The sequence below is a fragment of the Carcharhinus amblyrhynchos genome, chromosome 11, assembly GCF_965287045.1.
Source record: "Carcharhinus amblyrhynchos chromosome 11, sCarAmb.v2.hapA, whole genome shotgun sequence".
Taxonomy (NCBI): domain Eukaryota; kingdom Metazoa; phylum Chordata; class Chondrichthyes; order Carcharhiniformes; family Carcharhinidae; genus Carcharhinus; species Carcharhinus amblyrhynchos.
This window is the reverse complement of record NC_137334.1, coordinates 47,491,650-47,505,542: the sequence shown is the minus strand read 5'-3', so window position 1 is coordinate 47,505,542 and position 13,893 is coordinate 47,491,650. Positions and strand designations below refer to the sequence as shown.

At 39.6% G+C, this 13,893-nt stretch overlaps 1 protein-coding gene across 2 annotated transcripts; it reads left to right on the top strand.

Moving 5' to 3' along the window:
• The first annotated feature begins 1,648 nt into the window (after window positions 1-1,648).
• On the top strand, window positions 1,649-13,889 carry mettl5 (methyltransferase 5, N6-adenosine). Of its 2 annotated transcripts, none has more exons than XM_080199023.1 (7): window positions 1,649-1,780; window positions 3,229-3,343; window positions 4,907-5,091; window positions 6,364-6,446; window positions 11,188-11,239; window positions 12,037-12,086; window positions 13,776-13,889. In XM_080199023.1, exons 1-7 carry the CDS (start codon window positions 1,678-1,680, stop codon window positions 13,815-13,817), a joined length of 630 nt encoding a protein of 209 aa, XP_080055149.1. In that variant the 5' UTR covers window positions 1,649-1,677; the 3' UTR covers window positions 13,818-13,889. The 2 variants fall into 2 exon arrangements, with proteins under 2 accessions (XP_080055149.1, XP_080055150.1); XM_080199024.1 differs by having other exon boundaries at window positions 11,188-11,217; window positions 13,776-13,799.
• The last annotated feature ends 4 nt before the right edge of the window (window positions 13,890-13,893 follow it).

Here is a 13,893-nt window from a genome sequence, read left to right as displayed (position 1 = left end):
ATACCCACATTTCCGTTCTTGGCCTGTTGCAATGTTCCAGTGATGCCCAACACTGGAACATTATGCCATCTTCTGATTAGGCACTTTACAGCCTTCTGGACTCAACATTGAGTTCAACAACTTCAGACCATGAACTCTGTCCTGCATTTTGAATTCCTTCACACCTCACCTCCCTCCAGTGGCAGTTTGTACTTTGTTTTCATGTTTTTGCTTTCAGAGCTGACCTTTATTCTATTGTTAACACCAATTCTGGACCAATGCTTTGATTCTTTACTACTACTAATACCACTCACTTTGCCTTTTGTTCCATGACATCTTTGCTATTTCATCTCCCATTGTGCTCTCACCTATCCCTGATCTTCCCTTTTCCGGAAAATACCCTCACCTATCCCTGATCTTCCCTTTTGTTCCACCTGATCCTCCATTTCCCCTTTCTCAGCAGGACAAGACATTTCTACCTGTCTCCAGTTCTGAATAACTCACACTGTACGTGAAACAAAACTGTTTCTCTCTCCACAGAGACTGCCAAACCCCAAGTTTTCCAGCATTTTCTGTTTTTATTTCAGACCCCCAGCATTCAGACTATTTTGCTTTTACTTTAGTTTCATATCACTAATCCATTTAAAATAAGCTGTCTGTTCAGATCCCATAGTACTTTTCTGATAAAAAAAAACAGCAGCAGTCTTTTTCCTGTATCCTGATGAACATTCTTCAGTCAACCAGGAGCAGAATAAACACATTCTTCTCATTCGTACATCTAGCTAATGGAGTGTTCTGATTGCCAGCATTTTTGCTCAGTGACTACATTTCTAAAATAATTAATTGGAAGATTAATTATCTGGAATACAATTGAATGTGAAAAATGCTCAATAAATGCAAGCTCTTTTTAAAAGAAATTTAAAGTTTTGTAGTAAATGTTTTGGTCAGGTTTTTGTTATATTCGTAGTATATATAATGCAACAAACAAACTCTGTGATAGTGATTGGATTTGTGGACAATCCAGTATTTAATCTAAAGAGTGCCAGCTACAGTGAGTGAAGATTTTCTATTTGCACCAATGCTTAACTTATCATTTGAAGAATGAATATGATTACAGGTTAGAACAAGACTCCCTGAAGTAGAGAACTTAACATGGGATTCACTGCAGATTTAGTATCGAAACTGGGTTACAAAGTATCCTAAGGTAAAATTTAAATGTTGAGGAAAAAAAGTCTCTTGTTAGGCAGTAGTTAAAAAAACACGGACAGGGTATTTTCTAGCTGAAACCCTACTTTATAACCACAGACCTTAGTATCCAGCTGCCTCTAAGGATGCAGTCAATGTGACCAATGATCAGTAAAAAGTCTGACAACACCAGTTTTTTTACCCCAGTCCAACGCCGGCATATCCACATCATGACCAATGATCAGGTCAATGGGGTGGAGCAGCTCCAAAAGGGAATGTAATCCGTATCACTTCTTCATCCTCAGGAATCCGTATTACTAATTTTGTTTCTTGCTCCCCTCACACCCACCTCTTCTCTGAAGTTTGTTCCTTATTTAAAAGCTGCGCCTTTCCCTCCACCTCCTGAAACGCCCAAGTGAAGCGCATGCCCGATGTTCGTGCTGCCGGAACGAGAGGATTGGAGTGTGGTTGTGGGCGGCGGATTAATCCGGCTGCACACGGCGGGGAGTAGCCATGGGGAAGCTGAAGGAGCTGGAGAGTTTGTTGCAAAGAGTGGATGTGTTTACACAGCCCAAGTTGCTACTTGAACAATATCCCACTAGCCCCCATATAGCAGGTAAAGGACTTCCATCCAGAATACAATTTCCTTTAAAATGTTTTAGGATTATTGACCTTCTTTAACCAGGGCCTGCCCACTGCAGCATCGCGCTGGAAGATTACCTCCCGTGAAGGAAGATAAAATGTTTAGATTTAGTTATGCTTATCTTGGGAAACATTGGTGCGAAGCCGTGTTTTGTAACAGGCGCTCGTTTTGAGTTGATTTCAGCCTTTGTTCCTGAATCCGTTTTAAACGCATATATTTTTCCCCGGTGCTAACAGTGTTGATCGCTCAATGGCCCCTCATTCCACCACCGCCGCCCCCCCCCCCCCCCATGTCTTTATGACTGTGACCATCGTGTGTTATCCCTCAGTCCCTCAAGTACATTTGATTTGGTGGACCGAGCTGTAATATTCGTCCCCCTTGTTTTGATCTGGTTTAATGGAATTCAAATAGAACACGGTCAGTATGTATTCAGAAATGGCTCTTTCTGCCTGTCGTGTCACCTTCGGTGTCGACCACTGATCTATTCTAGACCCCTCTTCTTCCTCATTACCCCTCGTTTTGATACGTATGTTTACGATATATTTTGGAGATGCTATAACCACCTCAATGCTGCCCAGCTGTCAAGTCGATATTGGGACCCTTGCTTTTCCTGATTTAAGAGCTAGATCATTAATATATATATAATGTGCAAGGGACAATTTCAACGTTTACGGATGATTGTAAACTGAAGACGACAGTGTACAATTTCAAAAGAACATAAACAAGTTGATGGGGTGGGCAGATGAAGTTCATTACAGAGAAACGAACTGATGCATTTGGTAGAAAACAAAGAGTGACTATAAAAAAGGTAAAATTTTGAAAGGAATGCAGGAGCAGAGGGACATGGGTATATGTGCGTAGATAATTGAAAAGGACTGAGGGAGGGAACAATTAATAAAGTGTGTAGCAGTTTGGGCTTTATTAATAGGGGCATAGGTAACAAGAGCAAGATTATGCTGAACTTGTAGAAGACACTAGTTAGACCTCAGCTGTAATACTGTGTACAGTTCTAGGTGCCACACTATAGGAAGAATGTGAACACATTAGAGACAGTGCAGAAGAGGTTTACAAGAATGGTTCCAGGGATAGAAATTTGTTATGAGGACTGATTAGAGAGAAGGTGGCTAAGAGGAGATTTAATAATGATGATCAGAATGATAACACTAGACAGTAAATAGGGAGAAACTGTTCCCGTAAGTAAAAGGATCAATAACGAGCAGGCACAAATTTGCCTTGTAGTCTCATCCCGCTGTTGTTCTTGCTGCTGCAGCCAGTGAACTTGTTGTTTTTCCTCATAGGAAAGTCATAGTGTTTGTAGATGGTGAATTAAAGAAATTCACTTAATGTAATTTGCTATACTATTAAATTTTCTTACTGTTGTATTATGTATGGAATGATATCCTATGATCTTCTCGTTTTAGCACATATGCTATATACAATACACACAACATTCGATGACATTGAGAGTAAGTTAATTGGAGATCTTGGATGTGGATGTGGAGTTCTGAGTATCGGAGCAGCTATGCTAGATGCAGGGTATGTGAATTGCAAAAAGCAGTAATCAAAATTTATTTTTATTTGAAAAAATTGAAATGTCTTGAATGCAACTTCACAAATTTTGCTTAAAACCCAATTATAATATTACCATCACAACTATTTTCATTTTGCAGCTTTTGTTTTGGATTGTCTGATTTTAAAGTAATTCCAATTTCAAATATGGAACTATTAGTGTACACCTTCTGGAAGAATTAGCTTCTTTCTCCTAGTTAAACAATCTTATCTTGGCAGTGATAATACTGATCCATTCTTTCTGCAGTTTAAATGCTATTTTCTGGGCGCAGATTTAAAATTTACACTTATTTGTATTACATCTTACTGCATATTCTCACTACCACACGAGTTTTACAGCCAGTGACTTATTTTGGGTGCAGTCATTGATGTAGATAAATTCAGCAGCCAGTGTGTTCACAGAAACATTCCATAAGCAAGCAAGATGAAATGACCTGTTAATTCCCCAGAAAAACTATTTGAGTGATGACTGAGCCAAGCTTTACACACTACTTTAAGCATTTATTTACAAGAGATAGAGATTACAAGCGTGCACCCCATAACCCAACAACCATAGTTTCAGTCTGTGTCTGTTAACAGGGGCAAAAGTGATCCCCAGTTAATGTCCACTGCCTTCACACAATTAAACAAAACACTTAATATAACAAACAACTCATTTTTGGAATGATTTTGGCAAGGAGATCAGAAGCTTTCACTGCTTTTCTGGTGTCATGGGATCTTGGCCAAAAAGACTAACTTAATTTAACCTTTCACCTGAAAGAGGTCACTTCTGACAATACAGTATTCTATTACTACTGCAAAATATCACAAATTGATTGCTGAAGCAATTCTGCCAAGACAGGTGTACACTATCAAAAGTCTGCAAATGAGTCAAAGACTTGATGGACTAAATATCCATCTTCTGTGCTATGTTGCTCTATGATTAATGTTGGAACCACCCTGACTTAATAGCATCCATGAACAAATATCCAGTTAGACAAATGTCTAAGATTTTAGTTGATGTTATCAAATTGATTTTTTTTGCTTTACTATGTTTCTAACTATTCCGTCTCCAGCAGTCTGTGTTTGATTCACATTTTATTTTCAACTTCTGTTTGACTTTCTGCAATACTATCAATTATTAAATTATTGTAGACCTCCATCAGCGATAAGACCAGCAGAGGAAACACTAACTTTAATTTGACTGGGAGGAAAGAGGGATGGAAAGAGGACAAGTTAGGAAGTAGTTCCCAGAAAAAGTTTTAGTTGATGTGGCATCAAATAACCAATTCCTAGATTCTTTATGTAGATTTAGTATCTTAACCACACTTGCTGTTTAGGATTAATATATCTTCAAATAAAATTAAAATAGTTATCTGCTTCAAAGTACACCTACATAGATTACTTGGAGAAACCATTCTGGAGTTAGTTGTACTTTGCAGGCAAACTCAGATAGGGAAGTATTCAACCTTGAAGGTTAAGGTCAAACCTTTATACAAGGATCAAAACAGAAACATTCCTCACAAACCGGATTGCTTTTATCTTTTGCAGATTATGCGTGGGATTTGATATTGATGAAGGAGCACTTGACATATTTAGCAGAAATGCAGAGGAGTTTGAATTGGCCAATGTTAATATGGTTCAGTGTGATATCTGTTCTTTAGGGACTGGCAAATTATCAAAGACATTTGACACTGTAATAATGAATCCACCATTTGGAACAAAGCACAATAAAGGTAAATTGAATATAACGTAGTTCTGAAATGTCTTTAAGTGTAAAGTTTGGAAGTTTCTTTTCCATAATTTACAGTTGTAAGTATTGTCCAGTAGAAGTTTAAATAAATGTGCATTATACTGTTAAGCTAAATATGATTGAATCCAGATGTTAGCTATCCAGTTATTAATCGGCATTAGATTTTCAGTCACCTTTTCAGGCGGTATTCAATATACATTTACAAATCAATTTAATCATCATCTTACTTACTGCATCATGTCCTTAAATTTCCTTTTTGGAAAGCAGATGTCAAAGCCTAATATTTCACAATTACATTTAAGTAGCAGTACATGTTTAAAAAAGAGAGCAAAGTGAAACAGGACTAAAAATAATTTCCAAACGTAACTCATTAATAACAAATTCCAACAGCGGCTTCTACATAATATAGCAAGTTTAAACCAGAGACCAGGTAACAAAGCAAATGTGCACTATCCTTTCATCTCTATGATCTCGATTTAAATTCCCTCAAGACTAACTAAACCAGAAGACAATGTATTTTAATCATTTTTTTTCAGGTGTCCAAACTTGCTTAATAAGCATCTTAGTTGCAATTGTTTGTGTTGTTGTATACACTGACCACCAAAAGTTTTAAAACTGTGAATGGAGGACATATAAATGCACATTTCCCAAAATACTGTAGACAATTAAATACTTTAAATACAATTATTGTTGTAATGTAAAAGCAGCAGCCAACTGGCAACCAAAATTGCCTATACAAAACTAAATACCCAGTGAAAGTAATTCAATAGCTTTCAAGTGCTTTGGGATATTCTGAGGATATGACATATCCTATACAAATTTAGGTTTCTTCTCTTGTCTGATGAATGAACTACCTTATAGGAAACAAAACTGAGTACTGCTTGGCTGATAGATCTTGGAAGAATCAAATCTAACTTTTTGCTCATCCAACAAATACACTTGGATGACTGGCATGCAATGAAAATTGGGAATCCAAGGACACAGTAGCCAACTGCTGTGATGCTAATGCCATCCAGCTGACAGCTAACACAGATCCACTATTACATCTAGTTTCTTCCAAGATTCCAGCAATTAGTTCCCTTTATCAGCTGCACTATGAAGAAGTTGGATTTTGGAGAAAGAGATCCTACATCAAATTTAGACAAGCAAAATAAAACCTCATCCATTCTCTGGAGCTATAAGTAAATGTAGCTAAGATTCTCACCGTATAAAGATCTTTATTTCAGAAGTAACTAACTTATGTTTCCCTCAAAAGGTATGGATATGACATTCCTCAGAATTGCTTTAGATATGGCCAGAACAGCTGTATATTCCCTGCACAAAACATCAACCAGAAATGTAAGTGAATTTACTTTTATTTTCTGCAGTCAAAGAAACCACTTTATAGATAATCATTTGCACAGCAACAAGCATTTTTCAAATCTATTTATTATATTGCAGGAGACAGCACATTTTAAAGTTTATACTATCTACTACTCTAATGCCCATCCCCACTTCAATATAAAACTGAATAGGACCAATAATCTCAGTTTGGCTTCATTTACCTTGTGTGTTAATTGCCAAAAGAAACATTGTTTATGGAGAGACTTTGGCGTGCTAATTCATTAGTCGAGTATACAGCACAGAAAGAAACAGACCATTCATTCCAACTTGTCCCTGTTGGCATTTATGCTTCACAGGAGCCCCCTCCCACCCTATTTCAACAAACCTTATTGATATATCCCTGGTCCTTTTTGCTTAATTACTGCTTGTGGTCAGGTGTTTCACATTCTTATCACTCTTCAGATAAAGAACTTTCTGTAGGATCTATACCAACAGCCTTATATTTATGACCTGAACTCCATAAGATGGAAACATTTTCTGTGCATCAAACATTTGTCATCCAAACCTCTTATCAGATCATCCCTCAACCTTTCAGCACAGTAGCACAATGGTTAGCACTGCTACCTCAGTGCCAGGGACCCGGTTCAATTCTCAGCTTGGGTCATTTGTAGAGTTTGCATGTTCTCATGCCTGTGTAGGTTTCCTCCCACAATCCAAACATGTGCTGGTTAGGTTGGCTATGCTAAATTCTCCCTCTGTATACCCAAATAAGTGCCTGAGTGTGGCAATTAGGGGATTTTCACAGAAACTTCATTGCCAAGTTAAGCATACTTGTGACACTAATAAATAAACTTGAAGCCAACCTGTCCAGCCTTTAAATAAGCTTATTTGCTCAGTTCTGGTATTTTTTTTGGACAATGGAACTATGAGTGTTCTGAAGTGTGATTTAAAACTTTACTTGCCCAAATACATTCTCTTTCAATTTTTATGACTTCAGTTCATCCAACCATTCTTCTTGTAACTAAATCGACACACTAACTCAATCAGACATGAATTTTCCTGTCCAGAGAAAGCCAGTCACCATTTCCCAGCTGACAAAACTAAATTATTTGAATCTTGCCTTTTTTTTAAAAAGATGGGCATAATTGTGCATTTAGCCATGAACTACATCAAAGCAACCTTATGTTATACAAGTGTGTTTCATCTGTAACAGAACTTTCTCCTGTTCTCGTAAGCATTGTACAAAGGGAAGAATTTCCATTTAAGCTATGTGGTACTTTGAGTGCACATGATCATCCAATGACAATTCATCATGCAAACCAGCCTCCCATCCACTGACTGACTGCACTTCCTGCTGCCTCAACAAAGCAGCCAGCATAATTAAGGACCCCACGCACCCCAGACATTCTCTCTTCCACCTTCTTCCTTTGGGAAGATGATACAAAAGTCTGACGTCACATACCAACTGACTCAAGAACAGTTTCTTCTCTGCTGCTGTCAGACACTTGAATGGACTTACCTTGCATTAAGTTGATCTTTCTCTACACCCTAGCTATGACTAACCCTACATTCTGCACTCTCTCCTTTCATCCTATGAACGATATGTTTTGTCTATATAGCGCATAAGAACATAAGAAATAGGAGCAGGAGTAGGCCATCTAGCCCTTCGAGCCTGCCCCGCCATTCAAGATCATGGCTGATCTGAAGTGGCTCAGTTCCACTTTCCTGCTTTCTCCCCATAACCCTTAATTCCCTTGCCTACCAAAAACCCATCTACCTGTGTCTTAAATATATTTAGCGAGGTAGCCTCCACCACTTCAACAGGCAGAGAATTCCAGAGATTCACCACCCTTTGAGTGAAGAAGTTCCTCCTCAACTCCGTTCTAAACTGCACCCCCCTTATCTTGAGGCTGTGCCCTCTAGTCCTGCTGTCCTTTGAGCGGGAAGAATCTCTCTACCTCTACCCTATCCATCTCCTTCATTATCTTATACGTCTCTATAAGATTCCCCCTCATCCTTCTAAACTCCGAGTACAGACCCAGTCTATTCAACCCCTCTTCATAGTCCAACCTGTTCATCTCCGGTATCAGCCTAGTGAACCTCCTTGGCACTCCCTCCAAGGCCAAAATATCCTTGCGCAAGTGTGGTGACCAAAACTGCACACAGTACTCCAGCTGCGGCCTCACCAGTGTCCTGTACAGTTGAAGCAAGACCTCCCTGCTTTTAAATTCTATCCCCCTCGCTATAAAGGCCAGCATCCCATTCGCCTTCCTGATCACCTGCTGCACCTGCAGACTGGGTTTTTGCGACTCATGCACAAGGACCCCCAGGTCCCTCTGCACCGTAGCATGCTGCAGCTTTTCGCCCTTTAAATAGTAATCCCTCCTCCTATTATTCCTGCCAAAGTGGATAACCTCACACTTGCTAACATTGTACTCCATCTGCCAGGTCCTCGCCCACTTGCTCAGCCTATCCAGATCCCTCTGCAGACTTTCCACACCCTCTGCACAATTTGCTTTTCCACTTATCTTTGTGTCATCAGCAAATTTTGACATCCTACACTCAGCCCCCTCCTCTAGATCATCTATATAAATGGTAAATAGTTGAGGCCCCAGCACCGATCCCTGCGGCACTCCACTAGTCACCAACCGCCAATCAGAATAGCACCCATTGATACCAACTCTCTGCCTCCTATTAGATAACCAATCCTCTATCCACGCTAACACCTTACCCCCAACTCCATGCTCCCTAACCTTCTGAAGCAACCTTTTGTGCAGCACCTTATCAAACGCCTTCTGAAAATCGAGAAACACCACATCCACCGGTTCCCCTCTGTCTACCGCACTAGTCACATCCTCATAGAATTCCAATAAATTTGTTAGATACAACTTCCCCTTACCGAATCCTGCTGCGTCTGCTCCATCAAACAGTTCTTCAAGGTGCCTTGCTACTTCTTCTTTGACGGATTCAAGTATTTTTCCCACAACAGACATTAAACTAACTGGCCTATAATTACCTGCCTTTTGCCTGCTACCTTTTTTAAACAGCGGCGTAACATTAGCCGTTTTCCAATCTTCCGGCACTTCCCCGGAATCCAGCGAAGTTTGGTAAATAATCACTAAGGCATCTACTATCACCTCTGCCATTTCCTTCAGATCCCTGGGGTGCATTCCATCCGGTCCTGGGGACTTGTCCACCGCTCAAGCACTACCTCTCTAGTGCCAGTAATCACATTCAGGCCCTCAACTACCATCCTTCTATCTTTAATACCCAGCAAACTATTTGCGTCCTCCTCCGTGAAGACCGAGGCAAAAAAACTTATTTAAGGCCTCAGCCATTTCCTCATCCCCCACCACTAAATCCCCCCTCTCATCCTCTAAGGGTCCAACATTCACTCTAGCCAGCTGCCTCCTCTTTATATTTATAAAAACTCTCACTATCCTTTTTTATATTTAGTGCTAGTTTAGCACTTTCCTTTCTTTATCATCATCTTAGTCAATCTTTGTTGATTTTTAAACCTCTCCTAATCTGCTACTCGCCCACTACTTTTAGCCACTCTAAACGCATCAGCTTTTAATTTAATACCCTCCTTTATTTCCTTCAATAACCACGGCTGATTATCCCTTCTCCTACAATCCTTCTTTACCATTGGAATAAATTTCTGCTGAGCACCGAAAAAGATCTCCTTAAAGATCCTCCACTGTTCCTCAGCAGTCCTACCGACCAATCTGCGCCCCCAATCTACATTTGCCAATTCCTCTCTCATCCTATTGTACTCCCCTCTGTTCAAACAGAGGACACAGGTCCGGGACCCTACTTTCTCATCCTCCATCAAAAACTCAACCGTACAATGATCGCTCGTCCCAAGAGGATCCCTCACAACAAGATCCCTAATTCTACCTGCCTCGTTATATAACACCAGATCTAAGATGCTCACTCCCTCGTCGGTTCCGTCACACACTGTTCAAGGAAACTATCCCGGCAGCATTCCAAGAATTCTTCCTCAAGCCCACCACGTCCGACAGGGGTCAACCAATCAATATGTAGATTGAAATACCCCATAAATTATCGCCGTTCCACTTCTGCATGCATCATTTATTTGCTTGTTTATAGCCCACCCCACCTCCAAGTTATTATTTGGAGGCCTATGGACCACACCCACCAGCATCTTCCTCCCCTTACTGTACCTAAAACAATACTTTTGTGTTAATACCTGACAATAAATCAAATACAGGCAGGATAGGGCTCAGTTCTAATGAGCAACATTTCTGTTTCAATAGCCAAGCCAACCTCCAGTAATGGCCACTTAAACCCAGTCAACATCTTCATAGAAATCCTACAATGCAGAAAGAGGCCGTTTGTTCCATCGAGTCTGCACTCTCAATCCCACTCAAGTCCTACCTCCATATCCCTACATATTTACCTGGTTCTCTAACCTACGCATCTCAGGACACTAAGGGGCAATTTTAGCCTGGCCAATCAACCTAACCTGCACATCTTTGGACTGTGGGAGGAAACCCACACAGACACAAGGAGAATGCGCAAATTCCACACAGTGACCCAAGCTGGGAATCGAACACAGGTCCCTGGCACTGAAGTAGCAGTGCTAACCACTGTGCTACCATGCCACCCCATCTTTCGGGTGGAAAAAAAGTCAGCTGAAGCAAAATACATAAATATAAACGCTAACTGAAGATTTTGTATCAAAAGGAGAATGCTTGGTTTTACGTGTACTCTAAAAATTCATCTCTTGTAGCATATTCAGAAGAAGGCTGAAGAATGGAAGGTAAAAATGGAAGTAATTGCTGGTAAGAAATACTAGTTTGGCAAAGTAAAATTTCATTTTATGTTGCTTACAAGGTCAGTAAATAACATGCTGATTTAAAGCCAGTCTGTTCCTTGACTTTTTTTACTGTTTTGTATGTTTTACGAAAGGGTCAAAACTGAGAATCAATATCCTGCTGAGAATTGACCAGTGTCAATCATGTTTATTAGTACAAAAACTAGAGAGCAGTTTTGTAAGTCTACCTGAATATATTTTAAATAGAAAATGCTGGAAACTCAGACAGCAACTGTGGTGAGAGAAACAGATTTAATGTTTTGAGATAAGCTTTTCATCAGGATTGCAAAAGCAGGAGGGAGGAAGGAAGGAAGGAACAAGAGACCCCTACACAGCTCTGACCCAGAAACAAAATTAAAAGCTTGCCTGGCAATGATGCTACTGCCAGTCTAATCACATGTTGGTTTCACCCTACATTGATTACTGACTGCTAGTGTCAGCATGGAGAAACCAACCTGCAATTGCCACACAGACTGCACATTTAAAATGTTCCTTCTGGGATGTTTCGTTGAATGGCTACCTATACTGAGTATGTGATGGGCCACTTGCAAATGCATTGTGGGCGAGGGTGAGGCCTTGGAGACACCTGCTCTAGATCTACAGCAATGTGGTTAACAGTAAGCCACTCCAATTAGCAATTAGCAACAAATGGCCATGCCAGCAATGCCTACAACCCATGGAAGGATAAAAGGAGGGGGGAGGATTACCTAGAGGTCCAGCACCAAGAATAAAAATTTCTAAGTTTAAACTTTTATTTTGAAACAGAGCTGAAATATGACTTACCAGCATCATACAAATTCCATAAGAGGAAATCGGTAAGTTAGTTCACATTTCTATGTGCATGCTAATTAGCTGTTCCTGATTGCAATGAGTAGGGAAATACTTTCAGGATAAAGTTAGAACCTGAGTTTGTGACGCAAGCACATGGAGACTATCAAGTTCCTCAGCTTCTGTGCTCCAACAATTTTACTTGAGAAAAACTTTTCAAAAAAACTGAAATCTTTGATTTCCAGTATCTTATTAGTTTGGAGTCATTTTCAATCTAGTCTGTCAGACTTGACACCATTCACCGAGAAATTCAAGACTTCCAGCCTTAAAAATCAGTCATTTTCAAGTGAATTAATCTAACCCCTGCATCAACTGCTTGTGATAACCCACTTGAAGTGTACTTGTATTTACGTAGCATCTTCGATGTTTTATCATGCTCCTGCAAAAGACAAAGTATGACAGACCGCAAAGGGAGATTAAGTCAGATGACCAAAAAGATAAGGTGTCTTAAATGAGGAAAGCAAGGTAGAGTGAAATTCCAGAACTTGGAGTGGAGGTAGTTAGAACAATCAACTGTGCAGTAATTATAATTGAGCATGAATAACAGAAATAGAGTACAGATATTCAGTTGTAGGACTGGTGGAGATTTAAGGGAGAATTTGAAAACAAGGACAAGTGTTTTAAGATTTAGTTGCATGATGGGAAGTCAATGTAGGTCATAGCGTGGAATGATAAGAGTTGCTACAAGTTAAAACTTGGAAAGCATTATTTTGGGTGACCAAGTTTACAGAGGATAGAATGGACCAGCCAGGAGTGGTTGCGTCCAGAGGAATAAAGGCATGAATAAGTGTTTCAGTGACACATCTGAGACAGGTCTGAAGTCAGGCAACAGTTGAAAATAAATAGCCTTAATTGTGCAAACAGATCTGAAGCTCTTCTTTGGGTCAAATGTGGCAGTAATAGATGGGCATAATCTTCGACTGACAAAACCAGAGAATAAGGATGGAGTCAGTAGTTGAAGATAGATGAGAATAATGGCTTCAGACTTCAATTTTTAGACAACTTCTGCTCACTTACTGATGTTACACAAGTCGTCTGATAATTTAGCAACCGTGGAGTAATTCAAGAGGCAGTGGCAAGGTAGAGGAGGGTGTCATCAGTATAGCGGCTAAAACTAATGCTGTGCTTTTGGTCAGTAGTAGAAAGGTGCAAAGGACAGATCCTTGGGGGACACGCTGGGGGAACAGGAAGAGAAGCCATTGCAAGCTATTCTGACTACTAGATAAGAATGTAACCATGCAAGAGCAGTCTGACCCAGCTGGTGGGTGTGGTTAATGTCAAAAGATGCAGACACAGATGAAGGACTTTGTTCAGAACGGTTTTGTTTAATGAAATATTAAAATTATAATCTGTGTCTGGTCCAATTACATCAACTGCAATTAACTTATTAAAACAAGATCAATATCAAAATCAAATCTTTTATAGTTCAAGGTGATGTTTTATTCATGAATTTGCAAGCTATTTACAGTGATATGCTTTTGAAGACTAAAATTGATGTCAAATATCCAGGTACAATATAGCAGTCCTGTGTACGCTGCAAGGAAACTTCAAATAATGTAACAAACCATAGTTTAACAGAGATAAAATGCTTTAAAAACCATCTACATAAACCTTTAGACAAGCATGCATTTAAGGCATCTCCAAGTATATAGTTAATACTTTTCCTTAACTTCTAGATTGACATTGAAGTGGACTTTGTACGGTTTTCGTTCAAATAAATTCTGGCCCTCTGGAAGATATTCAACAGAAGAAATGCAGAGATCAAAATTAAATGTAGTTAAAACTCCTTGAATC

Excerpts from the sequence above, each read along its gene's own strand:
- mettl5 (XM_080199023.1), top strand. The coding sequence starts at position 1,678 with ATGGGGAAGCTGAAGGAGCTGGAGAGTTTGTTGCAAAGAGTGGATGTG. Across the intron at positions 1,781-3,228 it reads CACTAGCCCCCATATAGCAG|CACATATGCTATATACAATA; the intron begins GTAAAGGACTTC and ends TTCTCGTTTTAG. Across the intron at positions 12,087-13,775 it reads AATTCCATAAGAGGAAATCG|ATTGACATTGAAGTGGACTT; the intron begins GTAAGTTAGTTC and ends CTTAACTTCTAG.